This window comes from Tachypleus tridentatus, chromosome 7 (genome assembly GCF_004210375.1).
Source record: "Tachypleus tridentatus isolate NWPU-2018 chromosome 7, ASM421037v1, whole genome shotgun sequence".
NCBI lineage: Eukaryota > Metazoa > Arthropoda > Merostomata > Xiphosura > Limulidae > Tachypleus > Tachypleus tridentatus.
Window position 1 is genome coordinate 30198000 of NC_134831.1, and position 24947 is coordinate 30222946.

Sequence of the window (24947 nt, forward strand, 5' to 3'; positions counted from 1 at the left end):
TTCTTTAAAAACTGAACTAGGCCTGTATGAAAAATGTGGAGGTTGCATTCACAATTTACCTTATAGCTTGCCAGTAACATAACAAACTTCTGCTAGGAATTTCCCATCCCAAACGACAGTCACAAAATAGCCTCACAACAGAGGATGATGTTACCTACTACAGAACCGTCTACTGAAATACTGTCTACCATCTTGAGTTTTGCAATAGAGAGTAACACCTAAACTAATTTCGTACTTGACTTATAAAAAAATTATTAATTTCTAAGATGAAATTCTGGTAAAATTCAAAACACTTTTGTTATATGTGTGAATATCTTAGTAAAACATATTTTCATTTTCATTAAAAGACCTTGACAAAGTATGAATATTTTTTCATGGTTCTGTCATGGAGCACTGAAAAGTGTTGATGCACATTCTGTCCAGGACAATCTTCTAAGGTTACTGTATAGGAATTTATAGTTTATCCTTGGTTTTAGTCACAATTATCAAATAAAATTGTAATTATTTCCAATTTTCTCGCTCTCTCGTGATCCGACTACTATGCTTTATTGAAATACTACATTTTAAAATGCTTGACGTATGACGTATCCAGTGTTCACACATTCCAAATAATTTTTATAGTCATGGCCAAAATCACTGTTCATGTGTATTTTTGTTATGATCATTTAGAAATGATGTTACACTTTTCTCACTTATAAATATAATCGAAATTGTTATGCAACTGCCTCCACTTCATCATTATTTGACATCAAATAAGGCTGACAAATTTTATATCATATTTCCATTGCTGAAAATTGGCTTAATACAATGATTAACTCACCTATTGAAATTAGAATGAATTAGATCACTGTTTTTAAATTAATATTTGTTTATGTAATTTACCAATGGCTTTTCTATATATGCATGTGTTTAAATTGGTTAAAATTAACTGTTACTAACAATTGCAACCACTGAACACCAATACAGAACGTTTGTTCATTCATTTGTGTGTTGTTGTTTTGCAAAGCGCCACAAAGAACAATCTGCACTCTATTCACAGTGGGGAACTGATCCTCGGGTTTTAGTGTTTTAAGCCCATAAACTTGTCAATTTGACTCACGAAAGGAACCAGTATTTAAGGAATAAATAACTGAGTTAAAATGTCGTTTTCTCCACTTTCAAACATCGAATAGGAAGTTAAGAATTTTAATGAGTAATAAAAACAGTATTTCAGATTATATAAAAGTTCGTTTTGTTCTATCACCAAGACATTTTACAAAAAAAAAAAAAGTGTATGTGTATCTTGCAAATTGCTGATTGACATTTTATATTAGAATACCAAACGCATACTTCATAGTTTCTGAAAAATGTTTATTTGTAAGCCCAAAGCAACACAATGGGTTGTATGTATGTTGTGGGCAACCACATGTATCGAAACTCGGTTTTTAGCGCTGAACTACAGCAGGAGCGTGAAGTTTGAAATAACACCTTTTTCTGTTATTCTTTTATGAGATAATTAAGTAGGACACTTAAAGAAAAATGTTTAAAGCTTGCATTTTGTTTATTAATATTTCGTCATCTATGACAAATATTTATCGATTAAAATGTGAGAAATTAAAACTATACATTTTTGTTATTATTCTAAATTTCGGAAAAGGACAATTGTCTTAGCTTTGTCTTGGAACATAATTTTTGAAACCGTTAAAATTTTAATTTGATGGGGTGCTTTTTCCAGTCGATTTGTGTATAATGTTAGACAAATTTTAATTTTAAGGCTTCTGGCTTTTTATTCACTTATATAGAATTTGTAGTACTACAAGCACTGTTTAGTAAATTGTATCGAGGGCTCAATAGAAAGTTTGTAATACGTTCGTCATAAACTTTTAGTTTTCAAAATAGGTTTGTAATTGTGCAAGGAAAACTTAAGTTACGATTCATTTTACTTGAAATTAATTTTATGATTCAGTTTTGGTAATTAGTATCGGCTTGCGAAATGAATTCAGCTGTAATACCAACCCTTATCGAGGATTACTATGGGGACGACAAGTGGATGTGTATGGTGAGTTATTACATTTTTTTTAAGTTCATAAATTAACTTATTTAAATTATTATTAATTATTAGCCTGATGTTTATTGCTTGAAAAATCCTGTAATTTAATATATGTGTTATTATTGAAAACCTGGGAGGAAGCTCAAGTACTTTAACAGAATAATAATTAGGGTTTGGTAATAAATTTTCATGCTGTGTTGTAGGTTTGGCTTATCCTTCAACGTTGTCACTAATATTCAGATTATTTAGTTATTAGTATTACTAGGTTAGCAATTCGAAGTATAAAATATTGGCTGTGTAGCATCTTTTGTAGTAGGAAAACTTCAGGAGAAAATTATGAAAGCACCTTTGAGAAGTTATTCAGTGGAATATGTTAAATAAGAAAATCCTAATTTGGACCTACATTTTTTAAAAATATTTTAATGAGGTGCATAAAGTCGAGGAAATCAAATGATTAGAATGATTGGATGAGAGAAAGCAAAAGATTATTGTTATATCAATGGAACACAATCAAATTATATCTTTGTTACAAATGGAGTGTCTAAGTGTCACTACTTTGGCATTTGCTTTTTTTCTTGCATCAGTGTTCTTTTAGGGGTATAATTATTACATGAGTAAAATTTTGTGATTACATTAAACTTGAGTATTTCTAGCTATATTGGGGATCTTGATGTACTATTTGGATCCATTGATAAATTATACAAACAAAGAGGAAATGACCTTTAGTTATCATAAGTTCAGGTTAATGCATTTCTGCTGTAATTGTTTATATCACTTGTTTATATTAGAGTTTACTAAGTAGTATGAGTGAAGAAAATATTCACATTGTGGTAAATAGATCACTCAAACTAATGATGTAGTAATATTAATAAAGCTAACAGAGTTTTAGTGTATTTTTATGAGCATTGATTACAAATAAAAAAGGGCAATTATTTCTGTATGCATTACTAGTTAGGCCTCACTTGAGATATTGCTAAATTATTTGATTGCATTTAAAAAAAAATGGATATTAATATATTGTAAACAGTTCAGTGGAGAGGTACAAGGAGTCATAAGACACTTTTGGTAATGGAAGATTATCCTTTGGAAGTAGGCTAAGATCTCTTACTTCATTTTTTTTTTTTTAGAAAAGAATAGTAAGATAACTATAGAGAGATTGATAGGATAAATATATCTAATTTCAGTGTTCTTTATCCTGAAGGTAATGCATGTCACAGTATAATTTTTAAAGTTAGACAAGGCTCCAGATAAGAGTTTTATTGAGACAATCTAAAATTCTTGTTATAAAAAATACTTAATATGTGTAAATGTGCTTAAATTTGATGATCATATCTGGCATTTTTCAGTTCTTATTATGTATGTTATATGTAAAACTTAATGTGGTTATTATAGTCTTTTATTATGGACATTGTCCAAGCTTTTTTAAGTAATACTGAGAAGTGCTTCTCTTGAAATGTGTAAAGTATGCTTGTTTCAAATTTAACTTGTTAAACTATGTTGAGCCTTTTTTTTTACATTAAACATTTCAGACTAATCTGTTTTATTTTTTAAAAGGGGACTAGCTTATAGAATGAGTCACTATTGGCTGCAGTGAAAATATTTAAAAAGAGAAAGATGATTTCCTGAAAAATAAGTTAAAAAGTGGATTTAAGTTATTTTTTTCTCAAGAAAGGAGAGATGCAAACAATGCCTTAAAGCACCAAAGAGTCCCTAGTTGTCCATATGCTATTTTCTTAGAATGTATTGGTAAATATAATGATAACAGGTTTAAACAATTATCTGTATATAAATTATTGTTAGGTCTCTTGACAGAGAAGTACATAATGTTGTAAATCATTAAAACATGTAGTATTAATACTGCAGAGAACTGAAGACCCTTATTTTAAATGGTACTTTTGGAAATAAAGCTGGTAAGTAATTATTCATACTACCTTTTGTGTCATACGATATTGCTTGAAAGCATGTTTCTTCATGTGTCAACTTTCCACGGATAAAATAGGTAAATTAAAGATTCTTTAGATGCATAATCATCAAATCTTTCTGTTTATGCTTTTTTTTTTTCCTTGTCACTTAGCTAAACTGAGTAATTAACACAGTATATATTGTTGAAAATTGAGCCTCAGTGCTTTTTTAGAAGTTTAGTTGATTTGCATTTTCCATCAGTATCTTTCTCCCTTGTTGTTGTTCCAACATGTACTCAGTCCAGTTATACTTGTGAAGCATTGTTGCTAGGCCTATTACATTTCTAAACTCTTTTTCTCTTTATCTAGTCTGTTAAGGGTTTTCAAGAATTAGAAGAGTGTCTAATAATATTTATTTTGATAAACTGTGCTATTTTTGTGTTATGAATATAACAGACCATATCAGTTCTTTTTGTACCACATGGATTATATAGTGTTCAGACCACTGTTGTGTTTGCTGTATTCCACCTGACCTAAATAGGTCTGGATTTAATGAAATGCACTGTTAGCAGTGGATATGACTGATACACTATGGTTGAAATATTACTGTCATACACTCTTCTAATTCTTAAAATGTGTTCTCTGCCCAGTGCTCTGAATGTAAAAGTGAAGAAATTCAACCAAGCATGAGTAAACTGTGGAAGTAACTGTGACTCTCTTAGTCATAGACTCCAGAATATTAAGTAGACAAATGCTCCCATAATAAAAGCCTTTCTTGCCACAGAGTTTATCCAGAATCAACATGACTCTGCTCACAAATTACATATCGAGAGAAACTGGAGCTAGAAGTTACGACAAGATGCCAACTCTAAAGGACTGGACGTAATTGGAAGATCCCTGGTGAACAATAGATTTATTTCTAGGATGAGAATAGTTCCAGGCTGTAGATTTATCTTGCTTCTTAAACTGAGAAACGTACTTCTTCCTACTCGGTGTAACATCTATCAAGGAAGACCAGATAATTGTAGAGCTGTGTGTATTGAGAGAGTAGAAACTTTAGCATGTATTCTAAGTCGTTGTAGTTCTACTTTCCATGCACGAATTGTTAGACGTGATTATGTGTGCAAAAAAGTTTATGACACCTTAAAGAAAAACAAAAGATTCACTAAACTTATTTATTCAAGAATGACCAAGATAGAAGAGAACTATGTAAGCTGGGCCTCATAGCTATTGATGATAATGCTATCCACATCATCAAAGTAACAGTATCTTGGGGAACTGGTCAAAAATATCTAAATACCAGATATGATATTAAAATATATTTTATAGAAGAAAAATCAGGTATTGAATCTTGGTGTGAAAACAGTGGCCTGATAAGAAAATGTATTACAAAGCAATGTCCATTGGTTGTAGAGGGGGTATTTCAGATAATAGCATTTTGGACATGTATGAACCATGCATAAAATATAATTAAGTTCAATTACTTATCTTACATGCTGTGGAAAAGAATTTATGGGCATACAGATAATTTCTAACATCTCAAGAAATGAATCATAAATGAAGAAAATATGAATTACTATGTACAGACTTGTAGAAACTTAAAATATGTCAGTAAGCCTACTCAGGGCATTGGAAATGAGCCATAAGGAACAACATCTCACTTCCACAACATCTTGTTTGTTTAAAGAAAAAAGAAAAAAAAGCCAAATGCTTTGTCATCTAATTAGTGTTGAATATAACACTGTTTAAAATTAGATGTTTGTGATGTCAAAATACTAAGTCTGTAATTTCATACAAATTAGAAACTCGAGTTACTAATATTGACAAGCTACAATATAAAATAAGAACCTCATATTTTTTATTTTGTTGAGATATGGCTTGTGTACTGAATCATGTGTAGTCCAACTCTTTCCATTTTTTAAAATAGTCCCTTATATACTCTTACAATATGTGACATAACCAATCAATAGCTTAGAATGTTCCCTTAATGATTTTCTCAGCCATTTTAATCTGTCAAAAGGCTACCATGTTCTTTCAAACCAAGATTTCATGAAGATTAGTTGTCTGCTTAAAGTTTCATATTTTTTTCAATTTAAATACATTTTTGTTACTAAGCTTACTAAATTATAGTGGAATTCTACAGTATGAGTATAGTTATTCATGATTTTTTGGTATATTCAATTGTGTGTGTGTGTGTGTGTATATATATATATATATAAAACCTAAAAAAAATTGTTGATATCTTTCATGTGCAAAATTTTAAAATGCTTAGCAATCAATATCCAGCAGCAATCGAGTTCAAAGGTCATCGTGAGAAGAGATAATTGTTTGCTTTACTTCTAGATTTATTATTCTATATTTTAAGAAAAATATTTTAATTTATTTCTGAATAGTAATAATCTATATACATATATAATGTATAATAATGTTTGTAGAATAGGTTTCGTAATTATAACATGAGATTACTTTGCACTCAGACTAGTTCTGAAAGACTATTTTCACAAACAACTCTTTAGTAAAAATATTTCATTAAAAGTCTGAATTCTTGTGTACAACAAACTTGTAATTTGTACAAAAAGTATTAAATTTTGTGAAGATGGACTTGCTGTATCAAAGGTTATAGTGTTAACGAGTGCAAATATGTAGATGAACTTGTGTATATGATACTGAGTCTGTCGGGAAAGGGTTAATGTGATTCATTTTATTGCTGTATCTATGTTAAAAGGTGTGCATCTATGTTATTAGCAAAAGATATCTGTTCTCAAGATATATGAAATGTACACTTGTTTTGTACATTCAGTGTGATAACCTGGTTTCAAATAATTGACTGAGTTGGTTAAATTGGTGGATTTCTGATATTTTAATGTTGTTCAGCTTACTTGTACAATTTGAAATAACCTAAAAAAAGTTGGAGTAGATGTAATATTTGTATTGCCTATTTTTGCCATGTAAATAACACAAAACCAAAAACTGCTGAAAATGAGCCTTCATAAGCATATACTATCATATTTTTGCCCTGCATAACAACATTGTATTTTGTGTTAAACTTGCATATAACTGTTGCAATTTTTACCAACCTGAATCAAGTTAATACTATTTTCTGATAATACCAATAGACCTGTTTACAGTATTAGGTTTTCAAAAGAAAACATCATTGAAAATTTTCACATTAATTTAAGACTGAATTTTTGAAAATAGTGAACCAACTATTGAGGATTACTTTTTGTGTTAAAGTTGTAACTCCCTTTAACATGAAACTACTGAAAACTGCATGCAGATGTCAAATGACTAACCAGATATGAATAATATATTCATTATAATTATTATAATTATAATAATTATAATTATTCATATAATTATATATATATATTATAACCATAAAATATTCAAGCCATAAACCAAAACACATTAACATGAAATTAAAAAAAAATATATCATCTCATGTTGCAGCTTGTACCCTAGGATCCCTTTTTAAAAAAAAATGTGCAGCATATTAAAAAACATTCATGTTAATGTGTTTTGGTTTATTGCTTGAATATTATAATTATAATTAATAAGAAGTTGGGATTTGCTGTTAAAACAGTCTTTCCTCATGTTATATGTACACACACACTCAGTTTGAATATTTTCTCATTCAAATTATTTTATTAACGAGTCTTAGGAGTCTCTGCATATTAAACTTCTATAACTCAACTTGAACATGAATTAGTATGTTTCACTATAACTTGAATAACTTACTGTTATATTTCATGGCAACATATCTGTCAAATATATGAAAGAAACTCAACAAACCCAAAGGCACTAGAGGCATTTGGCTTAAAATATTTAAGACTTTTTCCTTTATTTATTTTCATTCCTGTGTGCTTTAAATCTGTAAATTCATTTATCAAACTGCTCAGGTATTTATAATTTAGTATCTGAGTTTTTAAGCAGTTATAAGTTGTTTTTTTCAATCTCTCTCTGTCTTTCTCCAGAAGAGGAGGAACAGTTTAAGATCAAAGGATTAAGGTAATGTTAGTTTTAAACTCGAAGCTTTGATTCACACACACGTGTGTGTATTTATTTTAAATACATTGGAGCCATATAATGGGTATAATGCAATTGTTTATTGCAAAACTTTATTTAGGTTTTAGCCCTAATACTTTTTTATTGTAAAATAAAAGAAAATTGTATATTTCTTCCATGTCTATTTTTTACTGATCTTAAATGGTGTTGCTTCAGTTAAAGCAAATGCACTGTCTTAGTTTAATGACTCCTGAAACTAACATTTTGATCCTGTCAATCAAAAATAAGCTGGTTTCAGAAATAAAGTGGATGATTGGCAAACATACTAAATGAAAAGCATGTAAATTTAATGTATGGTCTTATGTAACATAATCATGTTATAACTTTGAAGATGTTTGCAGCAAACTACAATTTTAATGATAAAAGCCTGTTATAAACTTGTTAAAATTATTACATTTAGTAAGAAGCTGTCTGTACCTTCTTTGTTATATATGTGTGTGCTTGAAACTGCACACAATTATAACATAATTTGGCCTGCATCTCAGTCTTTTGGCTACATTCAGAATTTATGTTAGAGTAGCCCTGAAAGATGTTTGTATCTTACAATTTTCAGTTTGACATATAGGATGTGTCATTGTATCAGCTTATCAGTATTTGAGGAGTATTTTACAAGCAATAAAAACAGTACATTGAAGGGGCTATGTTGTAAAGGAACTCTCCCAAGAGTATGGAATCGTAGTCTAGACTACATCTTAACCATTTTCCTTTTGTAATTTTTCCGTGGAAATCAACACAGCCAAGGAAGCAATTACTGACCAACAGCATAGCACATCGATTTTCTACACTGATCAAATTTTTCCATTTTAGTTTTTTTTCTCAGCTTTTAAAATTCAAACACTGGTGTACATGTACAATGTGTGACTATATCAATTCCAGGCAAACAGTTAATATACCTTCTGCTTTGCTGAGTTCAGTAACAAATGACCAGGGTTAGCAATAGCTGTATGAAATCAGATTGACTTCAACCAGCTAAAAGTCCATGAATTATTATTACATGTAGCTAGCCTGTCTCTCCATACAAGACAAGTTCAAGGGTGCTGTTATCTTACCACAAACATAATCAATGTGTTTTCCCTTTCAAGTAGAATTCACCCTCATCTGTTGAAGGGTGTGAGAGTAACAGCACCTTTTGGTTTGCTTTGAAATGAACATTCAAACAGCATATTGTTCTACACACAAGACTATGTTATGTAAAATTTTGTAGTGCATTTTTTTCATTTAAAAAAGAAAGCTTCCATTTTTATGACTGTTTTCACATCCTTCCTTGCCACTACAATATAATTGAAAAAGACTTGATTTTGCAACTTTAAGCAGTTTGTAGAATTTAAATGTTATAAATGTTGAAGTTAACTACTGTTAATGTAATTTATTAAATGGATGGGAAGTGACCAGTTTTCTTTCGTAACAAAAGTATAAAGTGTGAAATTAAGTCGCACTGTTTTCTGCTTCATTGAACAGTACCAAAGTAAATGATGAACATAAGTGTACTTTGAGAAATATTGATGTGTACTTGGTGTCATTTTTATGCTAGATTTCTATCCATGAGGGGTATAAATATTTAGTACTATAACAATAGTACAGTATGTATTTTAGTTTGATTATTGTTGCTAGACAGTAGTTGAATACACGATAAAAGTGCAACAGAAAAATAACTGGAAATAGACTGGAGCATTTAGTAGCATAAAGGCTGCCATTGATGGTTTTTTTTGAGAACAACATGTCATGAGAGTGATTTTTGAAAATAAAGTACAAAATAGTTTAAGTAGTTAAATGATTTGACACTAACAAAAACTTATTGAATCTACACCTGCAGTAAAAGTTAATATAAAGCTGAAAACTGTACCTGTTTTTCTCATGAAAATAATTTATAGGACTGTGAAAACTCCATGTAAACTTCACAAAATGTCTACAGAAAAATGGAAGTTATTATCAAACACAACAATTACAGTGTAGTAACAAACTGTCATTGTATTTAAAGAAATCAAACTCAAAGTTGTTTTTTTTTATTACAAACAAAGCAAATCTAGGAGACAGAAGACTACTCTTTTCCTAAGTCATCAAAGAAATCAACTCATATCAACTTTATAATCCTTCAAATTCATGAAATTTTTCAACAAAAACTTGAAAGAAATCATTTCCAACACACCCACATAATCTGGTAAGACATTCAAAAGTTAACTCTTATTGCTTATTAATGATTAAACTTAATTACCATATTACACACTTTAAAATTTTATTCCTATGTGGTTTCAGTAATTAACTTGTGGGACATGTTTTGTTTTCCTAAGAGCACGATTAGGCATCAGCAAAAACTAATTTTGAGGACTAACTAACTTTAGTTAGTCTCTCAGAAATGGGCGAATTTTTATAGTGTATTATGTGGTATCTGAAATTTTTATGCATATACTATTTAATTTCTATAATACTACTTCCATTTATTGAAATATATTTCTCTTCTCGATATTAGTATGAATAGGGCTATCATTACCTGTTTTGACATTGGACAAAGCAAAAACTAGACCTACATAGTGATTTTCATTAATTTGAAATGTTTTTGTTTAACTCGTATGTTTGCATGAAACATTTTTAAACAATATTATTAGCACATGTAATGTGAAAAAGCAAATTGATAACAGTCAAATTTTATCTTCTAGTGCTCAGTATTAGTTTGCATAAATTAGCATTTTCTCATAAAGAAAAAGTTTTTCAATGACCCAGTATTAAAATAATCCAAGTCTATCTGTTTTTTGTATTTGTGTAGCACAAGAGATTTCTTATGGAAGCAAAGGAGCGAGAACCAGAAGTTGTATTGATTGGGGATTTTACAGTTGCTATGCTAGCTCACACAGAGGTTTGTAATAGCAATTTTCATGTGTAGTAATCTTGTGCTCTTGTGTCATTTGTTCAAAACTAAACTGTTTTCAGCATGTTGGACTTTTGAATAATAACTATGAAAACTAAATCTTTCTTCCATGTGGTGCAGTCTTAATAACTTTATAAAGATAAGTGAGCAACAGAGCAGGATGGTTATCATGGTTAATTGACTAAATCATTTACATGTCAATGTCATCATCTAGTGTTATGTAAAATAATCATTTGATTAAAATTATGATTTTATCAACTGATGTTATGAAAAGAATCACCACTCAAAACTTCTATTTCTGATCGTTATTAACATCAGTTATTCGAAGTATCAAGTGAGAATAATCATTTTGTTGAATTAATGAGCTGAATGATCAATTGTTTATCAAATTCCTCTAATAGTCCAACTCTAGTTAGCAGTATATACATACTAATCAGGTGATGTAAAAATGAAGTAGTTATGAGATATATATGTTATGGCCACAACTTTATACCCCTTACCTAGTAGCTTTTTTTTCTGAAATTCTAGTATTTTTTTACAAATGTAAAGCAATAAGAATCTTATTAACGTTGTGCTATGAAAACATGTTTTAGTTAGTCTCTCATAAATGGGCGAATTTTTATAGTGTATTATGTGGTATCTGAAATTTTTTTGCAGTGGTTGTAAAAAAATAAAGGAAATCTGTGTGTGTGTGTGTGTAGGTATAGAGTTTACTTTTTGTAGACTGTGTGGACTGAAACTAAAAGTAGTGAAACTTTTTGAGGTCTTGTAGAGCTTGTTATTCTTTGAATTGCAGGTTTGGGAGAAATACTTTGTTTCCATGCATTGCTTGAATTTTGGAATATCAGAAGATAAAACTCAGAATGTCTTATGGCGAATAGAGAATGGAGAAATTGAAACAATGAACCCAAAGGTAGACTGCTTTCACATCAGTCATTAATATGTTGTAAAGAAGTATTTATTTAATAGAAATTTATAAAGACAAATGGTATATTCATATGATTTTTGATAAAGCTGGAAAGAACCTTTTGGAATTTTTACAAAAACTTCAGAATAACTTAGAAAGGTTGAGTCTTGACTAAAATGTTCTAGCAATGGAGTAAGAAAGAATGTAAACCTTTCTTCTTATGAACCTGGCTTGTTTAGTGTGAGCTTTATTATAATCTTTTACACAGTTACATTCAAAATTTAAACATTTTTCCCTATGAACCTGGCTTGTTTAGTGTGAGCTTTATTATAATCTTTTACATAGTTACATTCAAAATTTAATCAAATTTAGCATATGTAGTTTATAATTCAATTCTCCTTTTTAGATTTTCTCTATTCTCTTTTGTGGGTTTCAGAGTGTTCAGATGATTAGAAATGCAAATTGTAGATATTGGAAAGGTCAAAATATAAAATTAGAATTTTTCACCTTTTTGATCTTCTGAGATAATTTATCACACATGCTATTGCTATAGTTTTAAAGGCAGTTTTTACTTGCACTTACTTGACATATGGGCATGTTTATAACCAATAGGAAAAGACAATTCTGAATGGTTGTTTTTCTAGTTTTAACAAAGTTGATACTTTAAAAGGAAAGTTTGTGTATAGACTAAAGTCCAAGGAATTGTTTTAATTTATTTATTGCTTAGTTGTAAAATGAAATAAATTATAGTACTTGTGGGAGATTCTATTATAGTGCCTGGTATATATTTTTTTTATTATAACATATATCTTTGAAAGTTACATGTATTTTTATTTGAGGAACTAAATTGATGAAAAAAAACATGAGGCCTAGCAGAGTTAGTTTCCACACACGAAGATCATTTGGTAATTTACTTGTTTGTGGTGTTTACTATACATGCTAATAACATACAGCTATGATATACTGCTGTTTTATAGGAATATCTCTGTTCAAATAATTTAGAACTACAGAAATAAAACCAAATAATTAAAGAAAATGCATCTGAAAATGTTAGCAGCTGAAATTTGGAAGGCATTAGATTTTATATTTTTCAACTTTTCATTTACTGTACACTGGTGATCTCACTGAAGTCGCTGTTACAGTTTCAGAGCAAATTAGAAATAAAATATAAAATTTTGCAAAACAAACAAAAAATCTTTTGATATTCATATAGGAGGCTCTAGATGTTAATAGCAAATAAATTAGGAATCTGTAAGGTGAAAAAAATTGTTTTTATTATTAATATGAAAATCACATTGTAATGAGATTGACTCAGTAAAGGCTTCATAAGACAGATATTTTACTAAAAATATCGTTGTGAGTGTGACAGACTTATACTCTTTATTAAAAGCTTACCACATTTGATGAAGATATGTGTAAATTCAGAGTTGTAATAAACATTACTGTGTATAGCTTCAAGATATGGGATTAGTTCAGTGGACTAGTTTCCATTGCTGTAGGTCTACAAAATACTTCCAGGTCATAATGGACAGAAATTTCTACTTTAGAAGAGTGATCTTCTTCACTGAGAAATTATCAAAAGTAAGGCATGTAAAATGTAAGATTGTGGAATATGTTAATGTTTCCTGTTGATCAGAAAAATCCTGTAATTCATCTTCCTTTAAACATGTTTATTGAAATTCAACTGTATCAAACATTTCCAGTTCAACCAAAGTTTCTACAAAATCATAAGAGAAAAGCCAGAGTTGTGTATTCAGCAAAACACTAGAATATGTTGTTGACAATTTAGGGTGGGAAAATTCAATATGTTCAAGTGCTAATATTCAACCATCTGTCTTGCCATGCAAATTGCATTGCATTCCTGTTCATATTTGTGTTAATGATGACACAAACAACCAACAGAAAACACTTTCTTGTTCCTGAAATCTTACACTTTCTGATTTGCCTTACTTCCACTGATTTCTCAGTAAAGAAAATCACACTACTGAAGTAGATATTCCATTTATGGTGTTCTTTTGTATACCTCCATCTTGTTTAAATAATGTAGTAATTCATATTAATAATATTCACTTTGGTTGTAATTTCAGGCATACATTTTTATTAGTATTGAAAAAAATAGTCTATGATATAAAACAGTTTTATTAAAAAGTGTAATTCATTTAACTATTTCAAAAACTAAAATTTTCATGGTTAAAGACAGCAGGAGAGTAAATACGGATGATTAATGGGAATTACTAATCAATTAGTTTATGGGCTTGTTTATAAACTACATTCAAATAATCAGTTTTTTTCACATGAGACTTGAGTTGCTGGGATAATAATAATAATAAAAAAGAGTAACTATCAGAAACAGTAATTTTTGAACATTGTGACATTACATAATTAAGCTGACCAACCCTAACTGATCTTGTAACTGTAAAACTATGTATACAATAATTTTTGAATGTATTATGTGTACCTTTATGAAATTTAGCAAACTTTTAGTAAAGATAAGTCATATTGTTGATGTTTTGTCTGTCAATTTTTGAAGCCTTTACTCAGTCAGTTTGAGTGAAAGTTAATTTTTATGCTAAGTATAAAATTGTTTCATTTTATTTTCATATTTTCTTTTTCATATTTTATTTACATAACCCATAAAACCTCCTTAATGCATACTAAGATGTTTGTTTTTTGGGAGGGGGAGATATTTGTATTTTACCAGCGTATAGTGAAATGAAAAGTTGAAAAATGAATAATACCAGATTTTGCTTGAAATAACTGCAGAAATTTGAGTCAATTTCAAATTATTTATTTTAACAGTTGCTAACCTTTTCACATATGCTTCCATTTAATTTTTTTTTATAATGCTGTACTTTGTGTGTGAAAGGCAATAAGTCTTGGCAGGAGCCCATTAGCTATTTCCCCTAGAGCTAATGTAACCAGCAGGATCAGGTCACCTATATGCTGAGCTCATGAAATTTTAGGCATGGTATTTTACCTGTGTTTTATTATACTGAGCTGAAAAGCTTCTAATTTCATATTTTAATTACTTTTGTTTAAAAAAAATATAACAGTAAATAAAATGCACATAAACAACACAGATATGTAGTACTTGTTGACCCTCAAGGCAATTTTGCACTCTGTTAATGATTCGTGTTCTTCAAAAGGCCTCATTGTGTCTGACAGACTTGGATGCTGAAAAAATATTTGTACAACTTTCAAAGATCCATTTTAAAATGCTAAAATATATCAGTCACAAGAATAGAAGTTCTTAAAGCTACTGTAATTTATATGATATTTTAATTAAGCTATTAAGAGGTTAAGAAAAAATCATTTAACATTTAGAGCACCAAATCTCCCAAGTATCAACTAAGCAATGCCTTTCACAGCAAGACCAAACAAGGCATTGAAAGATTTATGTAGAGAAACATCTGCCCTTTCTATTGGTTAAAATGTATCACCCTTGTAAGATTTTTAGCAAACAGTCTTGAAAGTCAGAGAAAGAGGTTTATTTAGTAAATTAGAGTCTGTGTAAGAGCCAACTCATAATATAGATTCAGATTTGACACTCCACCACCTGGATGAGGCACACATGGCCATTCTTTTTCAGTAATTTATGTTCACTTTATTATTCATGGTAGAAAGAGGTGCACTATTTCATAATTCTAAATGCAGTGGTCACATCCGGGGTCCTTGGGTGAGCACAATGGTTCCACGTTCTCCCTATAATTCCTGGGACAAGTGGAATACTACTTGCCCACTCAGTTGGGGAGCAAGAATGATTATTCATAATTCAAGACCTGATGACTTTTGGTTCTTTGGTTGGTTATGGAAAATGTGATTTTGTCATTTTGAGCCTGGAGTGTTGCCTTTCAAGTTTATTTAAGTGGAAGAGAAGGTTTGTCCACTTTGATGTTGCTTACTTTCTTGTTGTAATTCAAGTGGTTCATAACACATTACGTATGGCCACAGGTTAGGATGACCTATTAATTCCAACTCTGTGCGTTTTTTCCCACTTGGTTTACCAACTTTGGTTATTTGTGCTTGTAAACACTAGTATTGCAGCTTTATGCTGTGTTATATTTACCTTCATAAACTGTTAAAAATATATGATCTAGTGTGTAAAAAGTGATGTCAAGTACCATGTGGAACATGTACATGTACTGGCTAATTTTTGCACGTATCAAATACACTACCAAAATGGAATTGTGTTAGGTAGGAGAGTAGATTGCTGCTTCTAATATTACTTAATATAATTATCACATCTAAAAAAGTGATGAAAAAGGGTATTCAGTTGATAAGCTTCAGTTTATAAGAATTTTTAGTATGTTACTGGAGCTTTCATTGTTGCATTATGTGCAGCTACTTGTATCAGTTGTTTTGTATCATTGTACCAATCAGACATGTTATTAGTTTTTACAGAAAATCATGGTAAATTTTTAGTTTAATTTTTTATATATTGTTGTCTCAGTTAGCATAATTATATACTCAATGTGTTGTAGATTATTTTTGAGATTATTGTTGTTGGTGGGAGTTGTAGTTAAAAATATTTTCATATAAAAACAATAAAATCCTAGATTATCTATTGAGAAAATCAAATAAAGCTTAGAAAGCTATATTTTTTCATTGTATGTTTTTTATCAAATAGTTAACCTTTTTCTTTTTTTGCTACAGATTATTGTGTTATCTGTTGGAGCCAATAATTATGAAAACACAGCACAAGAAGTAGTTGAAGGAATACGAGCCTGTGTAACAGCTATTAGAAGCTACCATAGCAGTGCTGTAATTGTTGTATTAGTAAGTTGTTTCTATAATTGTTATAAGACACTAATATATGAAGAATTGTTAAACTGACATTTTAACCCTTTTGCTACAGGCATCCTTTATTGTACACATCACAAGGTTTCTAATAAGTTGCATTAAAGCATTTTTTCTTTGTTATACTAATAATGAATTATTATAGTGCAAAATAGTAACTAATAATTCATATTTTAATACAGTGTATAAATTTTAAGTTCTTTAATTTTATAAAGCAATGTAAAAAAACAACCTGAATTTCCTCTAGTGCAAGAAATATATTTTTCTCTAGGCATTTTCTCATCTATAATTTATTCACCACCCCTTCAGTAAATACAAAATTAGTGTAAATTACCTGCTATAATACTGTCATTACTCAAACAAAGCATAATTTTCTTAGTATTCAATCTTGTTAGATTACAGAGCCATTAAATTGATAAATCATACCTCTCTTCCCCTACTTTTCTGTCATATCCTCTATTTCAGTATTTGTTAATAGTTCTCTATTACATTTAATACTATATTATTTATAACCAATAGAAAGCCAGGGTTTTCATCCATCAGTTAATGTATTATATTATATTGGTTTCTGTATAGAGAATTGTCAATTTTTCTTTTAGTACAAGAACTTTTGAAGAAATTGTGTTTTTAGTGGTGGTTATCAACAATGTATGATATTTCCAACAACTGATTACAAAACGGTCTATGCCAGAACCTTTAGTGCAGTTCCAGAAGGTTACACAAAATTAAGATTAATGTTTACATAATTGTGAGGGACAGGAATTTACAGTGCAAATAAGTTGTTTATTAAATTGAAATTGTGATTCAGATAAATATAAATGATGAACATATATAACCATAGTGTGTATATAACTATTGTAACATCACCTAAATAGTTAATGAATGTAATGTGTATATAAATAGTTTACCATTGCTTGAATAGTTAATGACCATAATGTGTGGGCATCTGTATATGTATACTCATCTGCAGTGTCTGCATATATATTGGGTTTTGAATCAGCATGTTTGTACATGTGTATGTATATATGTATGTGTGTATGTATAATTTTTCTGTTTATTCAGTTATTTATTTCTTTTACAGAAACTCTTTCCCTGTGGTCAGTACCCTAATCCCGTAAGAGATAAAATAACTCGTATTAACAATTTACTGGAAGCAGAGTTGAAGGCTTCACCAAACATTCAAGTGGTTAATCTCGATCCAGGGTTTGTTCAGACAGATGGTACAATTAATCATCACGACTTATATGATTATAAACACTTGACACGTAGGGCATACATGCAGGCTTTTCCTCCCTTATCAGATTTAATACAACAGTTAATTAGAGAATTAACACTACCTCAAGCTGAAACTCCAACATTGCCAGATGAATAATATATGTGGTGAAACATTTAAAACAGTTGCTTAAGCTTGTGAAACAACACTATTTGTTGTTAGTCAATAGGCATTATAATGTTTGCTTTTAATTAATGACCAAAAGAGAAATGTGAGTGTTTTGTCTTTATTTTTTGTGATGACAAAAAGCTTCATTGTAAGTTCAATGTGTGGTATGAAAGTTGATACTTTTATATTCCTGCTATTTACTTTTGAGTTGACTTGGATCTTTAGCACCTGATTGTACTAGATTACAAATCTTGAGTTTGTTTGGAGTGGGATCAAGACCTTAGCTTTGGCTAAGCATCCCCATTTCTGAGGTAACATTATGTTGTAAAAAAAAGGAATATTGTTATGTTTCATTCCTAACCAATAAATTATGAAGTCTATTCATATTAGGTTATTATTTCCTTTTCCTTTCTGGCCTTTAAGATTTTTTTAAGATAGATGAGTAGAAGTTTACGGATACAATACTTACAAGAAATATCTTACTTAACAAAAAAGTAAAATTAGAGGTGTGCATATTACCTGTAATTTCCTATTTGACTTTTATCTTGTTTATTGTTCATTTAAGATAACCCATAATATAGTCATTATTAAACCTTTGCCTGTAGTCCTCATTTTAACATCATGCATTCACTGTTAGTTAATCACGTTTTTCAGTTGTTTTATCTGTATCACCCAGACAGATAATTAATTACAAAACGTTGAAGGTTAAATTGTGCAATAAATAAAATTAGCAACATGCAGAGTATGTGTAGTTGATCTAGGTAATAAACTTTGTTGTGGAATACATTTTCTAATGCTTTTTATTTGTTTTTAAATTACGATATCCTGGAAGTAGAGCCTTCTATCAGGATCCATTATTAAAAATAAAAGCTTTTTGTTACTGTGATTTCTCAGATATCAGTATAGAATGAAGTACAGCATATTCATATTTTTTATGTTGATAGAGTAAATAAATTCTACAATGTTTCCATACCATGTATTGTAATAAAAATTATCATTCACTTTAACTATTAGTTAATGTGAAGAATCAATAGAATATTTTTATCCTATTCTTGTATAACACGATGTTGCAACTGCCAGAGATAATAACAATTTGCACTAGCAGGTTTTATAGAAAGTATATTTATTATTTGGTTTTTATTCATTTCAACAGTAGATACTGACTGTACTATGAATCAGGTTTGAATGTCGACAGTGGTAAGTATAACAATGTTATTAAGCTGGTTTTCATGGTAATTTTTGTACTTTGATCTTCAGTTATTTAACAAAATTGTCAGAAATATATCCTGTTTCGTTTCTTAAACTGCAGATTTTATTGTAAAAGAACATTTTATTTTCAGAAATAAACCTCTATTATTTTCATTTTGTAACTTTTGACACTTGAAGACTGATGAGACAGATCTAATTTAAAAAAAACATTTATCAAACATATCAATGAAAAACAAGACAAGAGGTTAGGAATACATTCAGTAAAAATCCCTCCTCCCAAGATACAGGTAATCCAATCTGATTTTTACCATAGACAAATCTGAAAAGTTGATAAATTGAAAAATCAAAAATGTAATGAAAATAGTAACTGTTCATGTTTCCACCAAACTTTATCCACCTGAATGCAATTAAATTTGTTTTCTGATACTTCATGGTTTGTGTGAAGCATTGTGTGAAGTGGTAATTTGCAAGTCTCTAAGGTTCAGTCTCAATAGTACTCATATTATATTGACATAGATATTAATTATTCCATTGTGAACGAAACTAATTAGGCGGTAAAATTATGTTTTTTGTATCTAAAACATTTAACTGTTTTTGTCTGACAGTGTTACAATGTGTTTAAGTTACTAAAATAATAATAGTGAATTTATAGCAGAAATATGAGGCCTACAGATCTGATTGAAATAACTGTAGTAAAGTAGGTAAAGCTGTGAAAACAGTCAGTATCTGTGGATTTCAAAAAGTAGGTACCATAATTCACTTTGGTATTATTTTTACAACATTTGTATTGGAATGATGTTATATAGAAATCACCACAGCAGACACAATTCAGACATTAAGATGTTAAAAAAAAATAAGTAGAAAAGACTGTGACTGTTGGAAATTGTTAATATTATTTGAAAGGATAGGGTTGATCCAAGAGTTAACTTTCTAATGTTTTATTCTATACATGTGTTTTGAAGTTCTGTTTCTGGACAAGCTTCACCATAAGCATTTATGAAGATATAAAATGAGTATAGCCATCAAAATATTATTAGTTCTCAATACATTTAATGTATTTCATGACTAAACTTGCATTTAAAGAGAAATGAATAGGAATATGTTTGTCTTCAATAGAGAATATTATGTTTGGTATGGTATAGTTTTTTTTAATACTAACTTAGTGTCTAGACTGTACTTACAATATAAATGAGCAATCTAGAAGAAAAAAAAAGGCTATATTTTAATTTAAAGTGAAACAAATACTTATTTTATAAAAACTAGCAACTGACATTACCATTGAACAATGTAAACTAGCAGTAAGTGTTAAAGGCTTATAAAAGGTAAAAATTGAGTTTCATGGTGGGCAAATCACAGAAAGCTCACTTTGTACTTAAAACAACAAATGAATGGTCAGAGATACATCAAATTGCTTACTAGTTTCTTTGGTTAGAGTGGTATTTAGTTATATGTCGCATAATACATCGCTTCAAAATAAATTTATGTAAATAAAAATAAATTAAATATGAATGTCATCATTTAAATTTTGGAATTTGTATCAACACTGTTTTCCAGAATTAAGATTTTTTAAAAAAAAATTGTAGCTTTTACACTTCGTTCAACCTTCATAGCTTTAATACTATACTAAACAAAACTAGTATTTATTTTATGATAGTTCTAAGCTAATTTATATAATTTTGCTATTACTAAGTTAATTTCCTGCTTTAAATACAAATTAAATTGCATTAAGTGTTTATCAATGAACCTAAAAAAATAGTTGTGCAGAAAAGTTAGCTTTTATCTTTGTCAGATTGCCCATTTTCATTAAAATATCTTCATAAATTAAAGATGTATTGCAGAAACATTCTAAGTGCACCCCAAGCAGGTGTATTTGCCACTACATTTTAAAACATTGTGCCCTTCCTGGACAGTAGTGTTTAAACTATAGAATTAAGCCACGTCTTTAGAAAATAAACACTTTATTATTGTTAATTTTCTTCCAACTCAAACAAATATTTAAAAATGGGTTAACTAAAATGTGATTTGAATCACTTGCCTAAGTGTTTTTGTTAGGTTTCAATGTTAAATTAACATTCTAAAGAAGTAGTTTGCATGTACAAGTTTTAAAAATAAGTTTTTTGTAGAGTGATGAAAAGTGATTAAAAAAGTATTTTAAAAATTGACTGAAAATGAAAGTTGTATCCAAATTACATATAAACATTTAAATTTTGATGTTTTTGTCCATAAGATATAAATATCTTTTTAAGTAGAATATTTTAAAACACTGTTGTGTAAACTTGTTTGGACGTATATGAAGCATATTGTGTAATATAACTTTATATATACTTGCACAAACCCAGAAGGGTCATCTGTGTGAAATAAAACTAATTACAGTAATTTAAACTGAAACTTTTTTTATTCTAATAATACTGTGATATACAAGTAGAAATATTTTAAATTGCTTGAAGCTAATTGTAAATATTAAGCCAAATAATATTAATTAATTTCTGCTGTGTTTGATTTTACTTGGTTTTGTATTGAAAATATTAAAAAAACTATACACTTAATTATTTGCAATAACAGCTGTTCATCATATTGAGTTATTTAACTATTTGCTTTATAATATTTGTCAGTGGAGTAAGAAATTAAGAGCACTACACATAATATTAGAAGCCACATTTTCAGTTTATGGGATTCCATTTTTTTCTTTTATTAGATTTTGGTGGTGAAGCAACAGTATATAATTTGTGTGTGGGTGTGAGAGCAAAACTTGTTTAGCAAAAGCAATGCAGAACACTTAGATTATTAATCACACTTTCTGTTAACAGAATACTTAATGTTCAGTGATGTCGAGAAACCCACTTGTAGAGAAATATATATGCAAAAACGGCTGGTTTGGGTTGAGTAAATATTTTTACATAAAATATTTTCTCAACCCAAATGAGCCATTTTTGTATATATAGAATACTTAATGAATTTTACTTTACTATAAAAAATAAGGTTAAATGCATAATTATGTTATTTCCTTTGTTTAAATTTCTGCTAATTCTCAAAAAATTACAAAATAATGAGTACTTGTTAAATTTTATGTTTATGTGGACCCATTAGGATATAAAAATAGTTGATTGGTCAGAGCCTTGAACAGAAAAAATGATTTAATTTAAAGGACTTTTGTACTGTGTTCTTAAGTAATGTGACAGTAGTTATAGAATACACAGACTGGCCAGTTTGCTAACAAAATCTTCTAAGTGATAACTAGTTTAAAGGGGTTTCAAATATTTTCATACACACAGCAGTCCAAATGCCATTATGAATGTGTTCCCAATTTTCACCTTGTCTTATTTTCTATAACAGTATCAATATTAATAGCATTAATTGCAATTCCAAACGATATGTATTTTTTACATTTGTTTTTAAAGAGCATCAAATGAACAATTTTTTGCCAGGCTAGAAAGTCAATTGTATGTGTTTATATTAATAATAAGCAGGTATGTATGATAAAATTGTTCTAGCTTTGTGTTCATGTGTAACAATAAGTGCCAGTGTCAGGTTGTGGAATTGTGGAAGTTTGTTTTGGATGGTGATGCTTTCATGATTGTTGATCAAATTCCTGAGCTTATAAAAAATAAAAATAAATAGTATATGTATATATATATTTTGAAAATACTGTGATCCAATCTGAAAACAAAATTGGTTGTTACATGTGATACTATAATGGATCAAAATTTTTAGCCCTCTTGTTGAAGAATTGCTCTTGAAGTTTTATTTCTAATACATAAATATATATTCTACTTTCATTACCTATTTTTGCAGCTATAGAACATGAATGTGTACCTGGTTTCCATAAAATGAAATTGCTGTAAAACCCATACAACTACTTTAAGGTTGACAATATTATGATATAGGATTTGATGCACAACAACTACTGGCAAATAACTGGACAGTGAAATTTTTTGTTAAAAAAATCCATTTTAAATCCCACTGTGGGACAGATGTTAAGTCTACAGAATTACATCACCAAAACCTGGGGTTTAATTATCTGCAGTGGACACAGTAGGTGGTCCAGTGTGACTTGATCAAAAATAAACAGATACAGGGTTTTCAGTGTGTTTCATGTTCCATATTTATAGTATGACCAACTTTATAATACTTGTTCAGTGCAAAAGATTTCTTGTGCTTGATTGATATTTGTGATATCAGTGTATGTCATTGCCATGATTAGAACATGACAAACACAGCAATAAGTGTCTCACATTGATCACTCTACTATGTGCTTTGCTGTTTATTGTGAAAGCATTACATGTATTATATAATTTGTGTAAAACTATCTCACTTTTCTTAAGAATAAAGCATCTGTGTTACTTGTTTGAAAAAATGTTTTATGGATGAAGAAACTGGGATTGACTATTAATAAGGCTTCTACTCACGCTTCACAAAACAATGATTAATAGATAAAAATATCATTATTAATTTTACAGATTTTTCAAGTGTTGTTATAAAATGATTTAAGAAATTAAATATACAGAATAAGTTTTTAAAGTTTTATATGATACTTATGTTAAATTTTATTAATCTGGATATAGTATTAAAGGCATTTTCATCACACAGGAAATCTACCCAAAGTAGCTTGGGACCAGTTATAATTATATTGGAACAACAAATATTTTTATAAATATGGTAATATATAACTTCTTATTTTTACTTTATTGTGTGACAAAGAATTACTTGTTTTTGTAATTTTTTGGTTTCAGATATCTGCTTTCATATCATTGCTAACAACTTGCAAGAAATCTTTTGTATTATTTCAGTTTACCATCAGTCATTAATTTCTGTTTATGATATTTAACCAGTTTATATAGTTTTTCTTATGTTTGGAATAATACATTCTATCTTTCCATTAAAATCTTCTTTTTTTTAATATAAATATACACTGAAACAGATGGACATACTGATCTTGTCAGCCAAGATTCACTTACACTGTATTATCACAACAGAATGTTGGTAGTGTCTGGAACTTCAGGGAACAACAATGATGCCATGGTAGGTTTGTTAACAGCACAAAGGGGTGTGTGCGTATTCTGTAAGAGAAGTTATAGTAGACACAAGCAGTTTCTTCTTCTTACACGAAACTAATGATACAGAAGTTACATATCACATGCTTCAAACAATACACTTGGATACAACATAACATTCAGGTACAATATGGGACCTTTAAGTCCCTCTCGGCTGCCCTATCCTCTAAACTAAAACTATTAAATAAATAAAAATCTTAAAGCCAGTCTTTATCATGTGGCTGTTGTGTATAAAAGATGATTTATAGACATAATGATGTGAAAACCTTGTTATTTTAGGTAGTAGTAACAATAAGTGATTATGTAGAAACCACTGTCTATGTTATTACCACTGTTCTCATACAAAACAGGTTCTGCTGTCAGTGTAAAACAGCACACTCTAAAAAAGCTTTGGTATGAAAGAGGTCAATGTGGGAAAAAAAGAAGCCAGTGTAGTAGCTTTGGGCTTTCTACAGTTGTCTGTGATCATTAACATTGGTTTGGTTGTATATCATCTGATGTATAAAAGAATATTTATCTTAGGACTATATAATGTAAGGGCCAGTAAGGACTAGATTGGAGTTCTCTGTGTAACATTTCTATTTCAAACAAGGTATACTGTTCCTAGATTCAACATAACAGTCAGAGTAATGTAGCTTGCATCATGCAAGTACAATAACAGTAGAACACTATGCACAAACAGCATAAATATGCCCCTGGAAATAGCATAAAGGGCTCACAAGACACTTCTATATTGAAGATGTT

General features: G+C 29.4%; 1 protein-coding gene across 2 annotated transcripts; it reads left to right on the top strand.

The window, feature by feature from the left end:
* The first annotated feature begins 1632 nt into the window (after positions 1 to 1632).
* Positions 1633 to 23506, top strand: LOC143255367 (platelet-activating factor acetylhydrolase IB subunit alpha2-like). Of its 2 annotated transcripts, XM_076510905.1 has the most exons (6): positions 1634 to 2038; positions 10014 to 10153; positions 10757 to 10846; positions 11655 to 11771; positions 16419 to 16541; positions 17644 to 23506. In XM_076510905.1, the coding sequence occupies exons 3-6, from the start codon at positions 10772 to 10774 to the stop codon at positions 17932 to 17934; spliced, it is 606 nt and encodes a 201-aa protein (XP_076367020.1). In that variant the 5' UTR covers positions 1634 to 2038; positions 10014 to 10153; positions 10757 to 10771; the 3' UTR covers positions 17935 to 23506. The 2 variants fall into 2 exon arrangements, with proteins under 2 accessions (XP_076367019.1, XP_076367020.1); XM_076510904.1 differs by lacking the exon at positions 10014 to 10153 and having other exon boundaries at positions 1633 to 2038.
* The last annotated feature ends 1441 nt before the right edge of the window (positions 23507 to 24947 follow it).

What these genes read in the sequence shown, in the direction of transcription:
- LOC143255367 (XM_076510904.1), top strand. Translation starts at nt 1,973, where the DNA reads ATGAATTCAGCTGTAATACCAACCCTTATCGAGGATTACTATGGGGAC. An exon ending in ACGACAAGTGGATGTGTATG is followed by an intron (nt 2,039 to 10,756) that starts GTGAGTTATTAC and finishes GTATTTGTGTAG; the next exon opens with CACAAGAGATTTCTTATGGA. An exon ending in CTATGCTAGCTCACACAGAG is followed by an intron (nt 10,847 to 11,654) that starts GTTTGTAATAGC and finishes TTTGAATTGCAG; the next exon opens with GTTTGGGAGAAATACTTTGT.